Here is a 21,651-nt window from a genome sequence, read left to right as displayed (position 1 = left end):
TTTAATTGATTTAATAAAATCATAATTATTTTATTCAAACTTCATTTAGATATACAGATGAAAAATATTAGCAAAACACAAATATAAAAATTTTAAATTAATATAAAAATATTTTTAATATAATTTTTTGTTGAAATAAATATCGCATAATGTACCCAAAAATATATATATTTTTATATTTTTATATAATTAGTAGTACCCGGTAGCAACATGTTCTATTTTTCATAAAAGAAAGAAACATGAGAAAGAAGGGCCGCCGGCAACATCCGGAGGAGCAGTCATGCGCCACCGTTAAGCGGAAGCATACTCACTTTGAACAATTTCATTATAACAAACAAACCAAGAGGCTAAAATGGGTGTCAACCGAAACCAAAACCGCCACGTTGAAACCCGACCCGGTTCGAAACCTGCCGGTTTCGAATAACGGTTTCGAAGCCATTCGTCCATGCACTTCTTCGTCTCGGAGGCACAATAAGAGGCGAAAGAGAAGCAATTGCAGCAGTTTAGAAGGTTCTCGCAAGTGGGTCTTCTCTTCCCGCAATTGTTCTAATTATAAAGGTATCAAATTCTTACTGTTTATATTCATAAAACGAAAATTTTGATGATAGTTGAATTTGGGTTAGTGTATTTTGGTTAATTAAAGAGTTTGACATTAGCCAAAATTATTCTTTTTTGTTTTGTTTGGAGTTTAGAACTGAATTTCTGGTTTTCAGTTTGGTTGTTAATTGTGTTGAAGATTATAGTTGCTTGAATTACTTGATTGCAACATTTTGATTGAGAAGTTTATGTGTTGGATCATATTCCTTTTGATTTATATTCAGGCTCTTTTGTTTGTGGCTTTTGTTATTTGCTTTTTGCTTATTAAATTGTTGCTCTAAAATAAACTATCATCATCCTATACAGTGACGGTGCCATTTTTGAATCCCACAGGCAGATTTAAATAATTGACATGTGTTCATTCAAGTGGTTATACTAATTTAATGATTTCCTTATTTAAAGTTTAGTGAGCATATGTTTCTCATTTGAACCTGCCAACTCCACTGCCAGTGTATAAGATAATAATCCTACAAAATGAAATGCAAAAAGAAAAATCCTAATTGATTAAAATTGAAAAATGATTAACATGTAACACCAATTGTAACTGGATTACTCTTTATGAAAATAAAATCATGCACTTTGGCATCTAGAAAATTACCATTTTATTTTTAATTCTATAAAAATGTTGTTTACTTTTGTATCCAAATGCATTTTTCTTTGTTGTCTGCACGTAGTAAAAGCCACAATCAAATGTTACCTTAATGTGACAGCTGTTAGAAGCATGGCTATTTTATGTTGACATGCTGATTGAAAGCTGTAGAACATAGCCATCAGTGAGGATGTTGGGAATGACCATTAATGATGTATGGATTACTCTTTAGCTTTCCATACCAATTACCATTGATTACTATTCTCTGCTCCATATATTCTTGGCTGGAAGTTTAAGAATGTTTTTGAGTCTCAAATGTTGGAATGTGGGTAGCTTTGGACATCAAATGGGAAGATGAGGTTTTCGCTTTATTTTATTTAATTTCATTTAGAAAGCATACCTTTTCCGTTCAGTGGTTGGAGGGAGCATAAGCTTGAGAGACTTGCACTAAAAATGGATATCTTGATGCATTAATAGTCTAACCCTGTATCTTGTCAGTGAGACATCTAAAGGGTAATCTTTTGAGGTATTGTTGGATCATTTAACTCTCCTCTGCATAGCTTGCTGTTAAGTAGTGGTGGGAGATCTTATTCGTCTTATCTATGTCTAAATCTTTTAACTTTTGTTCTGCAGATAAACTTGTCATTGTTTCATATAATATACTTGCTGCGGAAAATGTGGCAAAGCATCCCGACTTGTATCTTGATGTTCCACCAAAGTTCTTGGAGTGGAGCAGACGTAAAGACCTAATATCTGAGGAGGTCAATCGTTACAATGCAAGCATCCTGTGCTTTCAGGTGAGTTTAAGGGTCTTTTAATATGAATCCAATTTTGCAGGTTGTATTAGGCTGAGGGACTGGCTTATAGTACATGAGAAGCCTTCTTTTGTCATATATGTTTCGAATTATATAAATTCACCTATTATTGAAATCAGCACATGTGGCAAATTATTTGTTTGTTAGCTACATTCTTATAGCCCATTCTTGCTGCTGTAGGAGGTTGACCGCTTTAAGGATTTAGATGATCTTCTTCAGAAAGATGGCTTTAAAGGTGTTTACAAGGTATACTAAATTGTTCTATGTGCTTTCCCTTGGTCCAGCAACTCCACTGTCAAATATCTTTTGTTAACCCACACCTGTAATTACAAATGATTCCAGGCTCGCACAGGTAATGGATGTGATGGTTGTGCTCTATTCTGGAAAGATAAAATGTAAGTTTACACAGCACCCTTGGTGATTGAAAATTCTTTCTTATCCCGATAAGTTTGTGTATCTATAATTGCTATCTTTTCATATGCAGCATTTATTTGCTATGGTAGTAAAAAAACACCTAGATGCTTCTACTCTTTATACACTGAAGAAAAATATTGGCTATATTATTGTTATTATTTATTTGACATGACAATCTACTGTCAATTCAATTGTCTAATACAAATAAAAGAGATGTAGCACGTGGTTTTCTACACTTCTGGCTATCATTTGTCAAAGACTTGACCAGTTCAAATTTGTTTCACAGCTTTTGAGCTCATCATTTGTTATTAGAATCATTTTATTCTTTTTCCTCATTTTCTTTTCAATTTTCATCTTGGTTATATCCAACTTTTAGAAAGTCATACTCTGAACACAGATTTACCCTTTTGCAAGAAGAAAATATAGACTTCCAGGATTTTGGCCTTCGTAACAATGTTGCTCAACTTTGTGTCTTGAAGGTATGTAGGGGTTGGTTTATTGATGTATAGCTCATATCTCACCCTCTTGTTTTAGGATTTAGTACTGTGCAGTTTATCCAATTAGTTATATCACATGTTTAATCCCATTTTTTAAATTGGTTGATTTTCTTGAGCTTCTACTAAGTTATGTTTTTTGTTATTTGCCTTCAGACATTTCCTGATTTTGGTGATTTCTAAATGATGTTTGGGAAGTTTATCAGTAGCAGTTATTTGGTTTTCTGGTTCTACCTACTTTTCGAGTTATTTTTTATATGTTTGACTTAGTTGTTTTCCTGCTAAAGATATTAGGTTTTCTTCTACCTTTTTTATGTCTTTAAAGTAATTGATATGCAGAAGAGCAAGGAGAGATACTTATATTGTTTTCTGAATAGAATTTTTTCATTCAATGAAAATGTTTCAAGTGTAGCTTTCTTGCATCAACATTAGTAATGATGGTCCTAATGAAAGTTTTTTCTCAGACAATAGTAGTGTATGTTCTCAGTCATTATTTGATTGCATTCTTCTTCTTTTTTTCCTAATCTTTGAAGGATTGTAAAGGCTCATTCTATGAAAATAGTTTTCTTGTCTGCTTAGTTATCTATCTTTTGTTGGGTATTTACTTCATTCTTGGTTGATTGATGTTGTAACACTGACTGAAGCAAGTTAATATGACAACAAATAAATTCACTAGAAAAATGATCAAACACATGTCAAGAGTAATATGCTAAAATAATAACCTATAAGAACACAAGGATTGACGTGGTTCAGCTTTAAGCCTGTGTTCATGGGCAGAGGTGATGAGAAATTTTTATTATAATTGAAACAAGATGGAGATTAGATAGAGTTTTAATACTCAAAACTCGCTGCACTCACCCTCCCCAAAATAAACCCAGCTATTTCTCCTTTTTTTTTTCTCTCAAAAGAAACTCTTTCTTCATCTCTAGAAAGCTTAGCTGAGACACTGCAAGCTTTCATTTTATATTTTCTAACATTTTCTTCCCATTGCCAAAATCTCCACCTTGACATACAAATTCCTCCAAGCGGACATTACAACAAATTTCTTGAAACTAGATGACTTTCTCCAAATGCCTACTGGGGCATTCACCATTTGCAGATACCACCCAAGTCCAAGCATTTGCAATGTTTTTCAACATGTCTGTGGGATTCTCCTCAATAGCAACCCTACTAGTCACAATATCACCATGCAAATCATGATCCTAAAATAATTGAAATCTGATTTTAACGCGTTTGTTCCATTCATGAAACATCTAATTTTTGGTAAGATGAATACCATTCTGGTTATTGCAAAATACAGCAGTGAAATCCTGTCGCAAACTCAAACTGCTTACCAGACTTTTAACCACAAGGCTTTCATTGCTTCTGGCCCCACCACATATTACAATTTCCTTTTGTTTATTCTCAAAGATAAGCATGTGTTCAGCTGTCTCCTTAATGCCAAAGTAATGTACAACCTACTCCTTCAGGATGCTGTTCACCACAGATCTATCACCACCTCAAACCTTCTCCCTATCAATGGCCAAGATTAAAGCCAGATTCCTTACCACACTTTTTAACCACAAAGCTTTCATTGCTTTGTCAATCTTGTCTTAAGAAATTTGCTATAATGTTGGCTTGGAGGAATTTTAAGCCAAGGTGGAAATTTGTTATGGAATGGCTGAAAATTGCAGCTCTTTTGGAGTCAAAGCTCCGGCCCTCTATATTCATTGCTTCTTTCTTCTTCCTCGTCTCCCCTATATATCCTTTATTCGTTGCTTCTTTATTTTTTGATCTTTTGGTTGACGGGCAATATCGGAAGGGAAAGGTAATATGGGGAAGGGAAAAAGTGTTCAAAATATAAAAGAGAGCTTGGTGTTTCTTGGTGATGAAGGCAGAGAATAAAAGGAGAGTCTTTTATAGAGAAATGAAGTAGTTCATGTGTGGTTTGGGGAGAAGGTGAGTGTACGAGTTGAGTGTTAAAACACTGTAACTTCAACTTGTTTCGATTATAGTGAAATTCTGTCACCTCTGCCCATGGACATGGGCGTAAGCTTAACTCTAAATCACCTAAATTCTTGTGTTCTTATTGGTTATTATTTCTTGGTGTGTTTGGTTATTATTCTATTCTTTTGTTGTCATATTGACTTGCTTGGCTTGGTGTTACAACAGTTGAGATGCATACCTTTGTATTCTTCAAGAGTGGCATTCCCTTTCTGCTCCCTTTAATTATTTACATATCCATTACTACCCTGTATACTTGTTTTTGTAAAGATGGGTTACTCTGCAACTGTTTAACTTCTTGTGGTTTTGATACTGACGTTTAATAATTTTCTCATACAGATAAATCAACATCAATTAGAGTGTGATTCATGTAGAAAACAATCAAAGTAAGTTTAAACTTTTTGTGACATTCTTCTTTGTATAGATTTCAGTAAAAATTAGTTATGTTTGGTGACAACTAGGTAAGCTTTTGGATTCAATATACGTTTAATTGTTTAAATCAACAAAGATTAGCTCTTACGTTGTTATCACTATAATATATTTGTATTAAATATATTGTAAAATATTTTAAGGGGCTAATTTTGGTTCAAAGATTGTACTCCTAGAACCCTATGTCTGAAAGCCTAAAATCATTTACATGACATAGAGCGTTAAACTTTCTGTTTCAGGTATGCATTTACTAACAACTAGAATGAGGCATCTTGTTAATTTTCTTTTTTTGAAATCCTTATGAATAAACCATCTAACATAGAGAATAAAAGTAGTTTTGAAGTCAATCTATGTAGAATAAATTTCTTTCATAATTGATTATGCTGAGATAGTGTTGCATACAAATAACAAGTTTGAGTCATAGACAGCAGAGAGGAGAATGGACAATCCTAGTAAGTTAATGTGAGGGGAGAATGTGGAAACTGAAATGATGGTGCTACAATAAATCCTGTTATACTAGGGAGCACAAAATGATTTGTAAAAATAAATCACTTTGCAACATGCAAGCATGACAGAAGGAGAAAATGTGTGAGATAGTGAAGGAGATGAAGGGGGTCTTTAATTTGTAGAGAGACTCTAGAGAGAAGTTTTAGAGCAAATTGAGGGTCAAAACTATCCTTATATGATTAGTGTAAAGGGGCATTTACAATCTTAGAATGGCAGGTTTCAATCAATAAGCTGCTTCCATGAGTGTCTCAACCTATCTAAGCGCTTGTAGTTTGACTAAGTTATCATGAGTATCTGATTAATTGTAGAGAAAGTTCTAATTAATGGAGTCCTAATCATCATTTATTAAACATGGCAAATTTTTGAGTATTCCTAAGAAGGTTTAAAGAAATACAAGCTACTTTTTGGCCAAGCATATGAAGCCAAAAATGACACTCTTGACCTTGATACAATTCAAGAATCAGTCAGGCAGTCGGGTTCATAACCTTTTCTGCCCAAGCGATGCATCTTGAGTGATAATTGATGGCATTTAGGTTGAATTTTGCCATAAAATATGGTATTACTTGCATCGTTTAGAAAGTCACATCTATTTTTTGTGGCTTAAAAGGAAATTTTTCAAAGTTAAGTAGTCGGATGAATTTGCTTCTTTTTTTAAAGCTTTTTCCTGTAAAACTGAATATATAGGCTAACACCCATGCAAAGTCGAAGCTTATTGGTTGGAAATATACATGCACTGTTCAACCCAAACCGTGGAGATATCAAGCTAGGCCAGGTACTGACTGCTTAGCATGATGTTTGCTATCTTGCAATGTCGTACAATTAATGCTGAATCCTGTTAACCATTATCTTCCATGTGCTTTTTTCCCTCCTTTTTATATGGAGGATGGGGGATCTTTCTAGACTACAATCTCTTTGTCTTCTATTATTGAAACTGGTTTAGAAATATAACATGCAACGCTATAGGTGCGGCTATTTCTTGAGAAGGCTTACAAGCTATCACAAGAATGGGGCAGCATCCCTGTTATACTTGTTGGAGATTTTAATAGCATTCCTCAGGTGAGGTCTTGCAACCTAATGACTAGTTGAATATTTGCAGATTCAATTTACAGTTGCTATCTGGCTTCTGCTGCCTCATTTGTAATTTGAATTTTGTTTTCATCTTGTCTGCAGAGTGCTATTTATCAATTTCTGGCATCATCTGAGGTGAATTTTGGTTCATGTAGACTATCAAGTCCATATCTTTAATATTTTCTTTTACTGAGTGATTATTATAGAATCTCTGGCTGTATGATTGTATTCTGATAATATTTTGCAGCTTAATATCCAACTCCATGATCGCCGAAGGATTTCTGGGCAGCTTGAATATCCATCACAGGGCAGAGAAATCAGAGCTCAAAATAAGTATACTGCAAGGTCTTTCAAAAATTATTAGGAAATTTTTAAAAGCAATTTTATTAGGTGACTCAAATGTATAATGACTCAGTTTCCCTGCACAATTTCTGAACTGTCAACTAAAGTATGAATTAAGCCGGGGTAGTTAATAGTGTTATTTTATATCCATTGATATAGAATGAAGAACTGAGATTGTTTCCATAGAGTTGGTTGAGAGCAATTCAGTTTTGAATTGATCATAAAGTTGAATAATATGAGAACAAGACATTGTCAAATTGTGAGTAGGTTGGTTATTTAGGTCAAATTCGAGTTTTATCTCTACTTAAAACTCTATTTATCTACTTTTCTATTCTTCTATATTAAACAAACAAATTGTGTAGCAGTAAATACTCCTGATTTTTCTCCCTTTTTTCTGCTTTGAACTCTCTTTTGAGCTACTTGTTATTGTACACTTATCTAAGTGAGTGTGAAGAGGTTAGTTTCAAAATGAATAATTTTTAAGATGCTATAAAATGGCATAACTTTCATTTGTTTTATTTGCTTTGACTGGATGTGGTATATCAGGCGCCATGTTTGGATGCCTGTCTCCAGGCAGTTATCACATAGGTGGAGTGATGAAGAATTAGTGCTTGCAACTGGCGATGAAGGTGTCACTCATCTGCAGCACAAATTGAAACTTTGCAGTGCTTATGCCGGGATTCCTGTAAGTTTTTTGAAGCTTCTTGTGCTCTCTGCTATAGTTTTTGGTAGCATGATAAATAGCTGGGCCTCAAAGAAGCCATGATAACTTTCAAGAAAAGAAGCCATGATGGTTTTTGTTTTGCCCCTTTTTGGGGCAGGGGAGAGGGGTAGGATGTGTTGTATGCTTCAGTTGGCAGCTTCTATGGGAACCTGTTTTATGATGTATGATCTCTGTATGTAATTGGAAGATCGACAGATTGAGAAATATGGTTCTTCTTGTCATTGGTGGCAGTTTTCTTTCTTTCTTTCTTTTTTTTTAATTAACTTGGATATGTGCAATAGTGTATAGAAATGTTTTTCTTTATGATTCAATTAATTATTTTGAATCCGAACTTTCATTTCTGTTCACTTGTCTGATAAATAGTGATTATACTTTTTCTAGGGGAGCAGCAGAACAAGAGATAGTCATGGGGAGCCCTTGGCAACTTCATACCACTCTAAGTTTATGGGAACTGTAGATTATATATGGTATATTGATTGCATTGTAAAATTGAGTATTTGTTCTTGAAACTTTTAGTTTCTGATTGCAGTGTTGATACAGGCATACTGGTGAACTTGTTCCTGTGAGAGTTCTTGAAACATTACCCATTAATATATTGAGAAGAAATGCAAGCCTTCCCAATGAGGTACTTTTGCATCAATTTAGTGAGCTTGATCAAGCATATAATTTTATATTAACATCCCATGTCCAGAATCCAAATTCACGCAAGTGTAATTGCCTAGCATTAAATATTTAGGTTCTAAATAAAATTAATAAATTAGCATCTTCATCACTTTAATTATAAGCTAGTCATGTTCCCTCAAATAAAGTAGCTTCTTGTTTCCATAATCTATAAGTTGATAGACTCAGTATAGTGTGAGCTAGTTTTCTCCATTTTCTCCTGAATCTTGGTATATTAATCAGGAATTTGTGACTTTTGCAGAGATTGGGTAGCGACCATCTTGCTCTTGTATGTGAACTGGCCTTTGCTGATGGTCACAAGGGAGCCTGATTGTTCTGTTCATAGACTCGTACTTCTTAAGGTTATGGTTTCTTGGTGATCTGAAAACTATGCAGAAACATCCTCTTTGACATGCATAAAGGCAATAAATTATCAAGCAAGCCTAACCGGATCAATGAGGAAGGCTCCCATTGAGTCATTTTGCTGATTTACAAAGAATTATGAAGGTCAGCTTGTGGCAGTCTGAGATGAAGCATCCCCACACAAGAAAATGTTCATTTATATGTACACAACTACAACAAGAATGCAAAATTTTAGTTCTGTTTCCGGATGAAAGAACAATGTCTTCTGATTTTCTTTTTTTCATTTAAAAGAAAACTTACCTTTAATCCTGATAGAGATAAGTCTTTAGAAAACTAAGACTTTTTTCATATGACAGATTTGAGTTGCAGCTCAAGCCACTGACTATGATTTGATTAAACCAACAAATTTATTGTTTCATTTAGGGCTTTGCTGGTAGATCGAGACAGAGAAGTCTGACTCTTGAAAATGTTGAAACCCCGTTGTTCATTGATTGCAGCTGATGATGATTTTGCACCTAACATCTTCAATCAAAACATAAAAAAGGGAAAAAGTCTTTGGAGATGTTCAATACCTGAAAAGTTGAAAGGGGAAGCCATGAATCAGACTGCTACTTTGGTTAAGAAAAACACTGAAACAAAGTGAAGTTGGTGGAAAGCTAAAAATAGAAAAAGAGTGTTTCCAAAGTCAAATGAAGGGTGATAGTGGAGAGGAAGGCCCAGTAATTCTGCAAGGCAAAGCAATCTCCTTTCAGCGGCCTACAACTTGGCACCAAGTTGTACACCATGTATTGTTTGTTCCCATCTTTTTCTTTATTTAATTCTCTCTTTGTAAATGGATATGTTTCATATTTTAATAAAAAAAAATGGGATTCTTGTGATAAGGTTAGGAAGTGTTATAAATAAGTAAAAGATGTAATGGAGGTCACTTGTTCGAGTTAGGAATCGGTTGTGTCTAGTTGTTCTCATTATTTTTCGAATTAAAATCAAGTATTTACTATAAACAATCAAGTTAGTATAAATTTTTATAGTAAAAAAACTCATTTAACTCGATAACAAGTACATGTATCTTTCTATTCAAAAAAGTACATCTGAATTTTTTTTTTAATCATAATCATATTTATCTATTAAAGTGATTTCAATAATTAGAATTTAAAACCCCGAGTAAGGCGTAACCTTACACAAGATTAAGCATTCAATTTCACTCGAAAAAAGATTATCCGTGAATGTTTAATATTAAAAAAAATGCAACAAAAATGTGAGTCCTCTTCATGAAAAGTATGATGATTTTGGGACCAGAAAAGTACATTTAACAACCACTTACAAAGATTTTTCGAGGTTTGCTTGTAATTCAAGTGAAAGCTAATTTCTCAGGAATAGTCTTTTTCTCTTCCATTTGTATGAGTCCCAACTCCTACAGCAAAAGCAATCCAAGCTTTAACATTTTTGCCATGTCCATTTTTTATTTTTAAATAATGATTATATATAACATACAAATACTTTTAAACTATAAAGTTTGAAATATAAAATAATTAAATCTTTTAATGTTGATAATTTAGAAATTATTCAATACTATTATTTATATTTTTTAAAATAGATTATGATAAAGTAAAAAATATTAACCAAATGGAGCTTTACTTTAATTTATTAAGTGCACAAGAAGTGTGTTCTAATGGGATGCTTATTCATTGAAATTGTATGAGAAGAAGGATAGTTTCTGAATGTAGCTTGAAAAAAAAAATTGTACCAATATTGTCTATTTTAAAATTGGGAGAAGAAAAAAGAAAAGTTTCAGTAATAGCACCTTCAATAAATCAATTTTGCGTTGGATGATATATTGGAGGAAATTAAAATTAAAGGTGATGTTACTAATATCATAACATTAATTTGTAATTGATAATAGATTTATATTTAATCCACTGTGATTATTAATTTACCTCATTGATTATCACTATGCATCTGAATATGTATTTTTTTATATAATAATTGTATATAAATATAAATATTTCTAAAATATAAAATTTTACAATATTAATTTATATATTATTTTAATATTATTAGAATTAAAAGATATATTTTTTTTAGTGATAGTAATTTAATATAAACAGACTTCTTATTTACCATAACAATATTTAAAAATATAATAAACAAATAACATTATTTTTAAAAATATAGTAACACTAGGAATTATAATAGGATCCTAGTATCGGTGAGTAATTGGGTAGTTCGGCCAGTTTGGTCCGTCATATCTAAAGATTAAATGGATCAAATACTTTTTGAAAATCGACCAAAATTGACCAAACATAAAAGATGACCAATTTAACCAAACATCGAATTGGTTTGGTTGGTTCGGTTTTATATCGATCACAAGAGAATCAAATTTTTATTTGTTTATTTTTGTACATATTACAATAGTAAAATTTACAAACTTATCCATAATTATAAAATATGAAACAAAAATTAGTAATAAAATTATATTTTTTATATAAATTTAAAAATAATATATATAATTTTTTATATTAATATAATATATATATATAATATTAGTTTAGTCTTTTGGTTGATTCAGTCCAAAAATTTTAAAATAAAAAACTGATCAAATAAACCAATTAGATCAAACTTTTTAGATCAATAAACCAATTGAATCAAAACCATTTTATTCAAATCGCATTCGATTTAGTTGAATCATTAATCCGGTCTAATTTTACTCACCCTTAAATACTAAGATTAATGTAGCCTGTTGATTAACTTTATTTTCCCTATTTTAGCTTCTTTGATCATGATATATGATTGGTTGAAGCTTTTGAAACATGGTGTATTAGACCGATAACTGTCTTATCAAACAAGCTCATCTTTGCTTGTTTTCAACCTAGTGGTTCTTCCAGACTCGTTTGTGATTTGCACTAGGGTTAAGAAGAGTAACAGACTGATAAATGATTTGTGTGGCTTTGTCTTTAGACAATTTAATGATCAATTGGGTTGATTTGTCTAGTTGTTCTTCCTAACTTAATCAAAAAAAACGTACAAAGGAAATAAAAAATTTAGCATAACAATGGTAAGCCTTTTTTTTTTACCATTGTTATGGTTAAAACTCGTAAAACTCTTTGTTTTGGTTCATTAAATTTTATTTAGAATCTTGAACATGAACAAATTACTGAGTGGTAATTGAGGATTTCAAGTTTTAGTTGAATTTGTAAAGTATAAACTAAAATTGAAATAATCAAAATTAAACTCAATACAAAATTGCACATATAATTTCCAATAGCCCTTGTGCTATAGAAATTACATATGCAAGAATACAGATACAGAAGCCGCAGCAGGAGAGTAACAAAACTTTGGATGTCTCCTAACAACATAGAGGCAAACCAAAACTCTCCCCTGCTGTAAGACAAGCTCAAGCTTGAAGAACAATTTCATCCAGCCAAGCCATATTTTTATTATCTAAGGCAATGTCAGGCGGGTTAATAAACTTATCCTTGGCATTCTCTACCAGGGGTTGCTGATAATTGGCAGCATTATCATTCAACCAAAAATTCATGTAACTCTCAAGGACAGATGAGCAAAGATTCATATAATTTTCAACAGCACCCGACTCGAAAAGCTCATTCCATGACTCAGAAGCTGATGGAGGTTCCCACAAATCCTTAACCGAATTCTCATCTTTCCATAAATCTTTCACTGATGCCGGCTCGAATGTCTCTGATGGAGGTTCGCACAAATTCATAACGAAAGCCTCATCTTTACATAAATCTTTAATCGATGCCGGTTCGAACGTCTTCTTCCATGAGTCTGATGGAGGTTCCCACAAATTTGCAACGGAAGCCTCATCTTTCCATAAATCTTTAGCCGATACCGGCTTGAAGGTCTCCTCCCATGAGTCAGATGGAAGTTCCCACAAATCCATAACAGAAGCCTCATCTTTCCATAAATCGGCAGAGACATCTTTAATGGATGCCGATTGTTCGACAGTTTTGTATTCTTGAAAAATTTTGTATTCTTTTACCACTTTCTTCACCACGTGTTCTTTCGTGACTGGATTGACTGAAACATCATCAAGCACGGAGGAAGGAGACAGTTGCGAGTAATTAGTATCTTCAGATTTAACTGTGAACGAGTTGTTATTCTCCTGTTCAGCTGCCATCATAACTTCAAACTCGCGTTTCTTTGTCTGATAAACAGCAGCAGCTTCCTCTTCAGTAGTGTAAGTACCAAGCCATAGCCGCTTCTTTCTGAAAGGATCTCTGATTTCTGAAGCGAATTTGCCCCAAGGCCTTCTCCGAACACCCTTGGACATAGAAGAAAACTTTCGAGCTCTTTTAGATTCAGAAACATCATCTTCTTTTGTAAATTCGCATGGCACAGCTGAATGTGAAATCTCCTTGACAACACGCTTAGTACCCAAAATTTTATTCTTCAGTTTAATCTCTTCTTCATCACTCGATGAATCTGTAACATCTGGATCATTGTATACAATTCGAAGCTTCTTCGGCAAATTCAAACTTGGCTCCATGTTTTCCTTGTCAGGGTTCTTCATTCGACTCAAATTTCGTGCTTGAAGGCCTGGCATTGTGCTATTTATACACAGTTAAATCCTTCTTAAACTAGAAAATTCCTTTGAACATAGTCAATTTAAACAAGGATAGAGAAGGAAAGAAGATACATAACGTATCCTAGTCCTACTTGATCCTGAAGAAACCCAAAAATCCTTAGACCTCATAAACCCTATTAAAACCCCAAATAATAAAATACTAAATAATTAAACACAGAATCAGAAAAACGATGGTATCTTGATGACAAAGCAAGAGAAAAATCGAAGTAACTAGAATTGGCATTACCGTTGAAGAGAAAGAGATTGCATGGAAACGGTGCTGCTGAAGAAGCAGAGTTTGATAAGCAGAGAATGAAAAAGAGTTGCAGAGCTTCCTTGAAGCACCAATGATCACTTCACCAAATCCTGACGACATATATACTCTGTTTCTTTCTCTCTTCCACCTCTGTTTTTTTTTTTCTCGAGGACATCGTCTAGCTCTTTAAAGGGCGAGGAGAAATTGAATCTACTAAAAATCAGGGCACTTTAGAAGATTGTGATGCAAAAAAATAGGAATTCAATTTCAACGTATTTTGTTTATTTACCAAAGGAAAGAAAATCTAAAACAATCAATGAAACGAAGAAAATAACACCAAATAAACATGGAAAGAAAAGAAAAATTAATTGATAATGACCGCGTAAATGATTGTAAACAGTATCCAAATATACGGGGGCGTGTCTTTTTCTTACTGAAATCAATTAATGAATGCCATTTACTCTGTTTCCCATCTCTCTGTTTCCTTTCTCTCTGTTTCATCCCCTGTTTCCGAATTCTACTGTACCTGGCTCTCGCCTTGGATTTTATATGTTCTTCACTCTGTACAATAAGGTTTCAGTGTGGCCCATTTTAAGCCTACATGCGCCACAACACCCAACAAAACATCCTTTCTCACCCAATAGCATCTCGACAACTGTGAATCACTTTTCGGGGCCACATGTGGACCCCCTCAAATCTCTTTTAAATGTAAGTTTTAAATAGAGTACACGTGTCAATAACTTGAATTTAACTTGCTTAGTATAAAATAAAGCCGAGTTTAACTTACATCATCACATGAGTGATTTAAGAGCCTAATTGAGTTTAACGTTTTTATAATATGACTTCCGTTAACTAGCATCTATAAACCTTTTACAAGGTTAATTAAATTATTATTTTATAATTTTATTTTAAATTTTAAAATTAAATTCAAGATTTGGGCTTTCTGAATTTAAACTTAAATTGATTTAACTTAAAGTAGAGTAATTCCAATACTTAGTTTTATCTAATTTTGAATACAAGGGATAAGCGTCAATGAGCACACATTAAGATAGTGTTTTGAGTTGTGTAATCCAGTCATTTTAATTGTCGATCACTTCTAAATACTGATGAAGTCAAAGTGGTGGCGAGTGGTGACAATTGCTACTCTTTAATTTTTAATTTTCTTTATTATATGTATAAAACTTTATATATATATATATATATATATATATATATATATACATTATAATTACTCTTTAATCACTTCTCATGCAAAACCCTGGATTCACCACTACTTTTAGAGATGAATGAAAATTTGAATTGAATAATGTGTTTGTTGGAAATAAGTGTTTTTAAAACATATAATTAAATGAGGTACTAATTATTCCTATCATTTATGGTGTCACCCTAATGATATGAACTGGCATGTTTGATTTTTGGCTTAAAAAAGGATGGTAATTGTAATTAAAAATGTAAAATAAGAGAAATTATTAAATTGACTTTGGTATTACATCATTTTAGATGTTTGATTCTAACTAATAACACATTCCCGATACAATACAAATAAAACTATCTTACAAGAAATTATATCACTCCATACAATGATAAAAGTAATGTAGAAACTGTAGACACTGTAAATTTTCTTAGATAAACAAAAAAAAAATAAAAATTAAAAATTAATTAATTAAAAAAAAAGTAGTACGTCTGGCAGGGTGCGGGCACCATCCTTCTTGCCAGACGCGAAAAAATCACGTTTGGCAAAGTAGTGGAAGCACTACACTCGACCAAAGAAGCCAAGTGTATAAAATGGCACTGTAGCAACGGAAAGCAGGGAACGAAGCAATCAAAAAAATCCAAAAAAAAAAGAGCAAAAATAAAAAAAAAAACCCAACAATCGGCAATCCTAAAAAAATCCTTAGGCAATCAAGAAACCACAAAAACAGCAACTAGAGGAAATCCTAGTTTTCTAGCAGCCACAATAATCCACAAATCAGAAAAAATGCATCCACAAAATACAAAAAAAAAAATCAATCAAAAATACACAATAAAATGAGAGTAACCGGATTTTGGGGGGGGATTTTTTTTATTTTGGATTTTTACGGGTACTTGCACTGCCATCGGTGGGTAGTCGGGGCCTTAGCTACCGACGAAAAGAAGGGAGCGACCCCAGCAACGTCGAGCAGCTACAGGGAGGACAAATCTAGAGCTAAAGCCGATCGGAGGTAAGAGAAGGCAAAGAGGGAGAGCCGACCGACGATAGAAAAAGGCGAAGAGAGGTCCGACCTTGGTAGCCGGTATCGATAGGAGAGGAAAGATTCGACTGCCAATAGGAGATCCGGTTGGTGAGCTTGTCGCCGATCAAAGAACGGTGAAGGAGAAACAAAAAGTACCGACCAGTGGTTGGGAGAGAGATTGGAGTGGCACCGATAAAAAGGGAATCTTGGGTCGCCGATCGACGACGGGAGAGGAAAAGGTAGCCAGCGACGTCGTCGGTTAGGGAGGTCCGGTTTGGGGGGAACAGTGAGGGAGAGAGGGAAAGATTTCACCGTCGGTCAGGGGGAAAAAAGTTGGGTTTGCCACCAGTTAGGAGAAGCTTTGGGTCCTGTCGTCGATGGGTATAAAGAGAGAAAGAGAGAGAGAGAAGAGATGAGCAGGCGTCGATGAGAGAGAAGAAAGGAGCAGGCGTCGGTGAGAGAGAAGAGAGGAGAAAAGTGATTTTTTTTAGAGAGAGAAGAGAGAATCCGGCGGGTAGAGGGAGAATGTGAGAGGAGAAAATGAGAAAAAAGGTAAAAAAAAAAAAAGAGGTTTAAATAGTTAGGGTTGGTGTATGTGAAACGGCATCGTTTTGGGCATTTGGCAGGCTGCTGGACAGGGACCAGACGGTAGGCTTTGAGAGGCAGACCAATTGGGCCAGACTAATTGTGTTGGGCTACTGTCAACCCACTGAAGGTATACTTTTTTTGTTTGGTTTTGATTTTGTGGTTGTGCTGGGCCCAATGTTTAGGTATAAAGACAAATCAGTTTTAGTAGATTATTAGGTAGAATAAAAAAGACAAGATACATATAAAAATGATTAAATGTTAAGAGAGAACAAAAATTAAAAATTAAAAAATAGATGAGAATAAATTAGGAAGAATTAGAATTAAAATGTAATGAAACAAAAATATGAAATATATTAAAAAAAAAGGTTTTATATAAAATGGAGAGGGATATAGATGAAGAGAGAATGAAATTAAGATAAGATAAAGAATTATCAACAAAATTGTTTAATTTAATACCGATAATGGGATGATCAGTTGGGACGCGAGAAGCCACAATCTCGGGCTTATTTTTTCTAGTTTCGGGATCCGAATTAAGGCTCCACCAGTATGATGGGAAGGCATTGATTTTGAGATTTCGAGATTTTTAATTTTAAATAAATAAAAAAATATATTATGAAAAAATAAAAAATATAATAAAATAAAAATAAACTTCAAAGGCATATCATATATTTCTATTGCATTATGCATATCATTGCATAAAGATATTTTTGTTTGAGAGCATAAGTCCCGATGATGGGATTTTTCGAAGATCTTGCGAAGGTGAGTTTCTCTCGAAAAACTTTCTAGGTGAAAAGATGTCCCCGGGTCCCACCAGTATGATGGGAGGGCTCGGGAAACATCTTTAATAAAAAGGCTTTTGCTCGTAATAAGTTCATATTCACGAAAATATTATTTTTAAATAAAAACGTATGATAACCCCAATGATGGGATTTATTCGTCGAATTTGCGAAGACGAATTTCTCAGATAATTCCCTAGGTAAGAGAACACCCCAGATCCCACCAGTATGATGGGCGGATCTGGGAGAACGTCCTCGATAAAAGGTTATTCGTCCGACATATTTTTATCTCACGCCATGCATTTCATCTTGCCTCACATTTGCATTCCATTTTAGGTTAAGTAGGAGATAAAGTAAAAGAATAATAACTAAGGAAATATAATGAACTTAAAAAAATTTAAGCCTTATCGGATAATCTAAAAAATGGTACCGTTCATGGAACGAGCGTCCCGGGGGTGCTAATCCTTTCCCGGACGTAACCGTACTCCCGAGCCTAGATCTAGAAAATCGTAGACCAGTTTAAGGTTCTCTTCGACGGACTTAAAATTAATTTAAGGCTTCGTCGATTAGAATCAAGTCAATAGGTGGCCAATCACACCTAGTAAAAATATTGGTGGCGACTCCTAGTTTTAGAGTTTTCACTCGCGTCTGGCGATTGGATTCCCGAACCCGCACGTTACGACAGAAACAAGTAATAAGTTACGTTGAAAATAATAAGAAATTAGTGGCAAGATTACTTCATCATAAAAAAAATAGTGAAAGTAATTTCGAAACTACTTTAAGGATATTCTGAATAATCCAACTTTGATTTAAATATAAAAACAATTAAGTTGATGGTACAAATAGGGTTTAGATGGAATTCAAAGAACCGGCAAAATTGATTTCAAAGCGAGCCTTTCAATAGATGCTATCTTTAGGACTTATTTTGCCCCCACCATTTAATATATAAAGAAAAATAATGCGAATAGCTTTAAAGATACAATGAAACCAACATCTACTTTCATCTTGCACTTTACGAAAGTAAACTTCTAGATACACTCGAGGGTTTACAAAGTTGTTCGGCCTCAAAGCCTACTTTCTGCAGCAAGTAAATTATAAGGAATTTTGATTCCTTTGATAGATAATGAGAACTCAAGTGTTTATGTTTATTTTCAAAAAATAACACTTTTATCTCTCTTGATTTTTCTGCACTTGTCTTATTTGTTTTGGTGTATCAACACAGTCATTGGATAAAGGTATTGTTCCAATAATCACCTTATAAAAAGACAATCATTCATTCCATAAGACATAACTTTTGAGCTATAATATGAAAAGATAGCTTTTCATATCCAAACTTTTGAGTTTTGGTATTTTTTAATTGTCTCATAACCTTTGGATTTATAAGTGTTTTTCCAAATATGTCACTTTACCAATAGACATAACTATTCATAAGAAAAGCCCCACCTACAATCTAATAATCATACTATATCACTTTATATGATATAACCTTTGAGTTAAAATAACTTTTCATATAAAGAGACAATCATTTATTTTGAAAATATCTATAACATATTTAAAATGAAGCCCCAAAGGGGCTTCCAAGTATGGCTACATTGTGGCTTTCTTTGAATGACATGTGTTCGATATATGTTTGGAATTATTTGATTTGTTGAGGATGCATGTGTGGTATTTTCTTTTTATGCCAACTAAAACCAACGTTTGCTTTGACTTTGATTCAATTAAGTCTTACTCTAGAAAACATCAACAGGCTAGGAAGCAAAGTAAAAACCACTCAAAAAAAAAAAAACAGACAACAAAGTCTTCAGCTCTCGATAATGTGAAGCTAGAGTCTATCTAATCCCTTCAAAATCACCACCCATTGAACCTTAATCTAACCCATTTTGAAAGAATAAAAAGGCCCAGATCAAAAATAACACATTAAATACAAAATAAATCAATTCCAAATTCAATTTAGCAAAGATTATTTATTTTTCAAATCACTTATTGTAGAAGAAAAAAACACAAATGCATAAAGAATACAAACAAAACTAAAATTAAATGAGAATTACTAAATAAAATTACCGGATAATTAAAGAGATAAAGAAAGTAAAATATGTTTTTTTTTTAGGAAGAGATGAATGATACTGATAAGATAGATTTTGAGGTATTTATACAGTTTTTAGAGTGAATGAGACCTTGCACTTTAAGAAGAATGGTGGCTAGGTTTTTTTAGAAAGAGAAGAAATTTGTGGCAAAAAGAAAGGGGAAAGGGAAAGAAAGAGGGAGTCGTTATAGGAAATGCTTAGGCCGACAAAGGCAAAGGCACCATGAGCCAACTAAAGGAGCGAAGGTTTAAAGAAACGGGTTGGTTGCTGGGGTCAATAGTAGGTGTTCAAACAAGTAATGGTTTGAAAACTATTTCAAATGTGTTTTATGCTCTCGAGGTTAGCCAAAATCCTCTTAATGTTGGTCAACTTGTGGATGATGGTTATAAGTTAACCTTCAGGGACAAAGCTTGCGCTATGAAGGATTCTGTTGGAATTGAATTGTTGACAGTTGGCATGAGGAACAAGTGTTTTCCCCTGGATTGGATGAAAGTGAATCATGCAACTTATAAATACACCTTGACTAATGCAGCACTATGGCACAACAGGTTTGGCCATGTGAGCTATGGTTCACTTATGCAAATGGCTTCAAATGACATGGTTGTTAGCTTACCAAGGATCACCAAGTCAAATAAGGTCTATGATATCTGTCAGTTTGGTAGGCAAAAACGTGAGCCATTTCCCAAAACTGGAAGTTGGTATGCAACACAAAAACTGCAGCTGCTTCACACTGATCTTGGAGGACTAATGAAGACTGCATCTCTCAATGGTAGCAGGCATTCTATTTTCTTTATTGATGACCTTACTAGATTTAGTTAGGCATAGTTTCTCAAGCAAAAATTTGTTGCATTAGGGGTGTTTATAAAGTTTAAAACACTGGTAGAAAATCAGATGAGCTTGAGAATAAAGATTTTGAGGAGTGATAATGGGACTGATATACAGCAAAGGAGTTTAAAATGAATTTGAGTAAATTTGGGATTGTGCATTAACAAACAGTCAACTATAGTTCTCAGTAAAATGGGGTGTCAAAAAGGAAAAACAAGACTCTAATGGCAATGGCAAGGTGTCTACTATATGAAAAAGGCTTACCAAAAACTCTATGGGCAGAAGCAGTTAACACTGCCAATTATTTACTTAACTTAGCATTAACCAAAGCTTTGTCAAGTAAAACTCCTTATGAAGCCTTACTGGATGTCAAACTAACTGTGGATCATTTGAAGGTGTTTAGGTGTATTTACTATGCAAAGGTCCCATATATAAGGAGAACAAAGCTAGATGATAAATCAGTCGCTACAATACATGTGGGGACAATGAAACTTCAAAAGGGTATAGGCTACTGAATGTTAAAACTTTGAAGCCATTTATTTGTAGGGATGTTGTGCTTGATGAAAATATGAAGTGGAACTAGGATTCTAACACTGTTGAAAACATAAAAAATCTAGCACCTACTGCTAATAATCTTTCTGAGCTTTAAGTGATTGTAGAATGGGATGATAATGTTGATTAACCTCTTGTAAGAGGAACTAGGTCCCTACAGGACATTTATTCCAAGTGTTATGCTACAATTACAAAACCTGGATCTTATGCTGAAGCTGCTACAGTTAACAAGTAGAGATAGGCTATGAAGGTTGAAATGTCAATGATAAAGAAAAATCAAACTTGGATCCTTGTTGACAGACCACCAGAGCAGAAGGTTATTGGTGTCAAATGGGTGTTCAGAACCAAACACAATTCTGATGGAACAATAAACAAGCTCAAAGCCAAGTTAGTAGTGAAAGGTTTCTCTCAAACTTATGGTATAGATTACTTTGAGACGTTTGCACCAGTTGCTAAACACGACACTATAAGTTTGCTTATAGCTATTGCTGTAAAAGAAAACTGGGGTATTTGGCATCTAAATATAAAATATGCTTTTTTAAATGGACTTATCTCAGAAGACATATTCATAAAACAAATAAAAAGTTTTGTGGAACCTGGACAGGAAGACGAGGTGTGTAAGCTGACTAAGGCACTCTGTGGCTTGAAACAAGCTCCGAGAGCCTAGTATGAAAAGATAGATGGCTTTCTTAGAAATGAGAAGTTCATACGCAATGAAAGTCATCATACTTTATATGTAAAGAGCTCTAATGGTGCTATGCAATTGATTATTTCTTTATATGTAGAT

At 33.7% G+C, this 21,651-nt stretch overlaps 2 protein-coding genes across 5 annotated transcripts; one reads left to right on the top strand and one right to left on the bottom strand.

The window, feature by feature from the left end:
* LOC18604117 (carbon catabolite repressor protein 4 homolog 5) lies at positions 202–9,403 on the top strand. Of its 3 annotated transcripts, none has more exons than XM_007036452.2 (14): positions 202–558; positions 1,820–1,983; positions 2,182–2,247; positions 2,344–2,396; positions 2,813–2,894; positions 5,232–5,278; positions 6,513–6,600; positions 6,792–6,884; positions 6,999–7,031; positions 7,144–7,241; positions 7,785–7,923; positions 8,344–8,429; positions 8,503–8,587; positions 8,885–9,403. In XM_007036452.2, the coding sequence occupies exons 1-14, from the start codon at positions 240–242 to the stop codon at positions 8,951–8,953; spliced, it is 1,422 nt and encodes a 473-aa protein (XP_007036514.2). In that variant the 5' UTR covers positions 202–239; the 3' UTR covers positions 8,954–9,403. The 3 variants fall into 3 exon arrangements, with proteins under 3 accessions (XP_007036514.2, XP_017973688.1, XP_017973687.1); XM_018118199.1 differs by having other exon boundaries at positions 2,792–2,894; positions 7,144–7,229; XM_018118198.1 differs by having other exon boundaries at positions 2,792–2,894.
* On the bottom strand, positions 12,200–14,347 carry LOC18604116 (ethylene-responsive transcription factor ERF117). 2 transcript variants are annotated; one of them, XM_018116944.1, is made up of 3 exons: positions 14,261–14,347; positions 13,818–14,036; positions 12,200–13,553 (listed from the first exon to the last, which is right to left on the bottom strand). In XM_018116944.1, the coding sequence occupies exons 2-3, from the start codon at positions 13,838–13,840 to the stop codon at positions 12,377–12,379; spliced, it is 1,200 nt and encodes a 399-aa protein (XP_017972433.1). In that variant the 5' UTR covers positions 13,841–14,036; positions 14,261–14,347; the 3' UTR covers positions 12,200–12,376. The 2 variants fall into 2 exon arrangements, with proteins under 2 accessions (XP_017972433.1, XP_007036513.2); XM_007036451.2 differs by having other exon boundaries at positions 12,200–13,542; positions 13,818–14,323.

This window comes from Theobroma cacao, chromosome 3 (genome assembly GCF_000208745.1).
Source record: "Theobroma cacao cultivar B97-61/B2 chromosome 3, Criollo_cocoa_genome_V2, whole genome shotgun sequence".
Classification (NCBI taxonomy): Eukaryota; Viridiplantae; Streptophyta; class Magnoliopsida; order Malvales; family Malvaceae; genus Theobroma; species Theobroma cacao.
The sequence above is the reverse complement of the archived record's forward strand: the minus strand, read 5'-3'. Positions and strand labels throughout refer to the sequence as shown.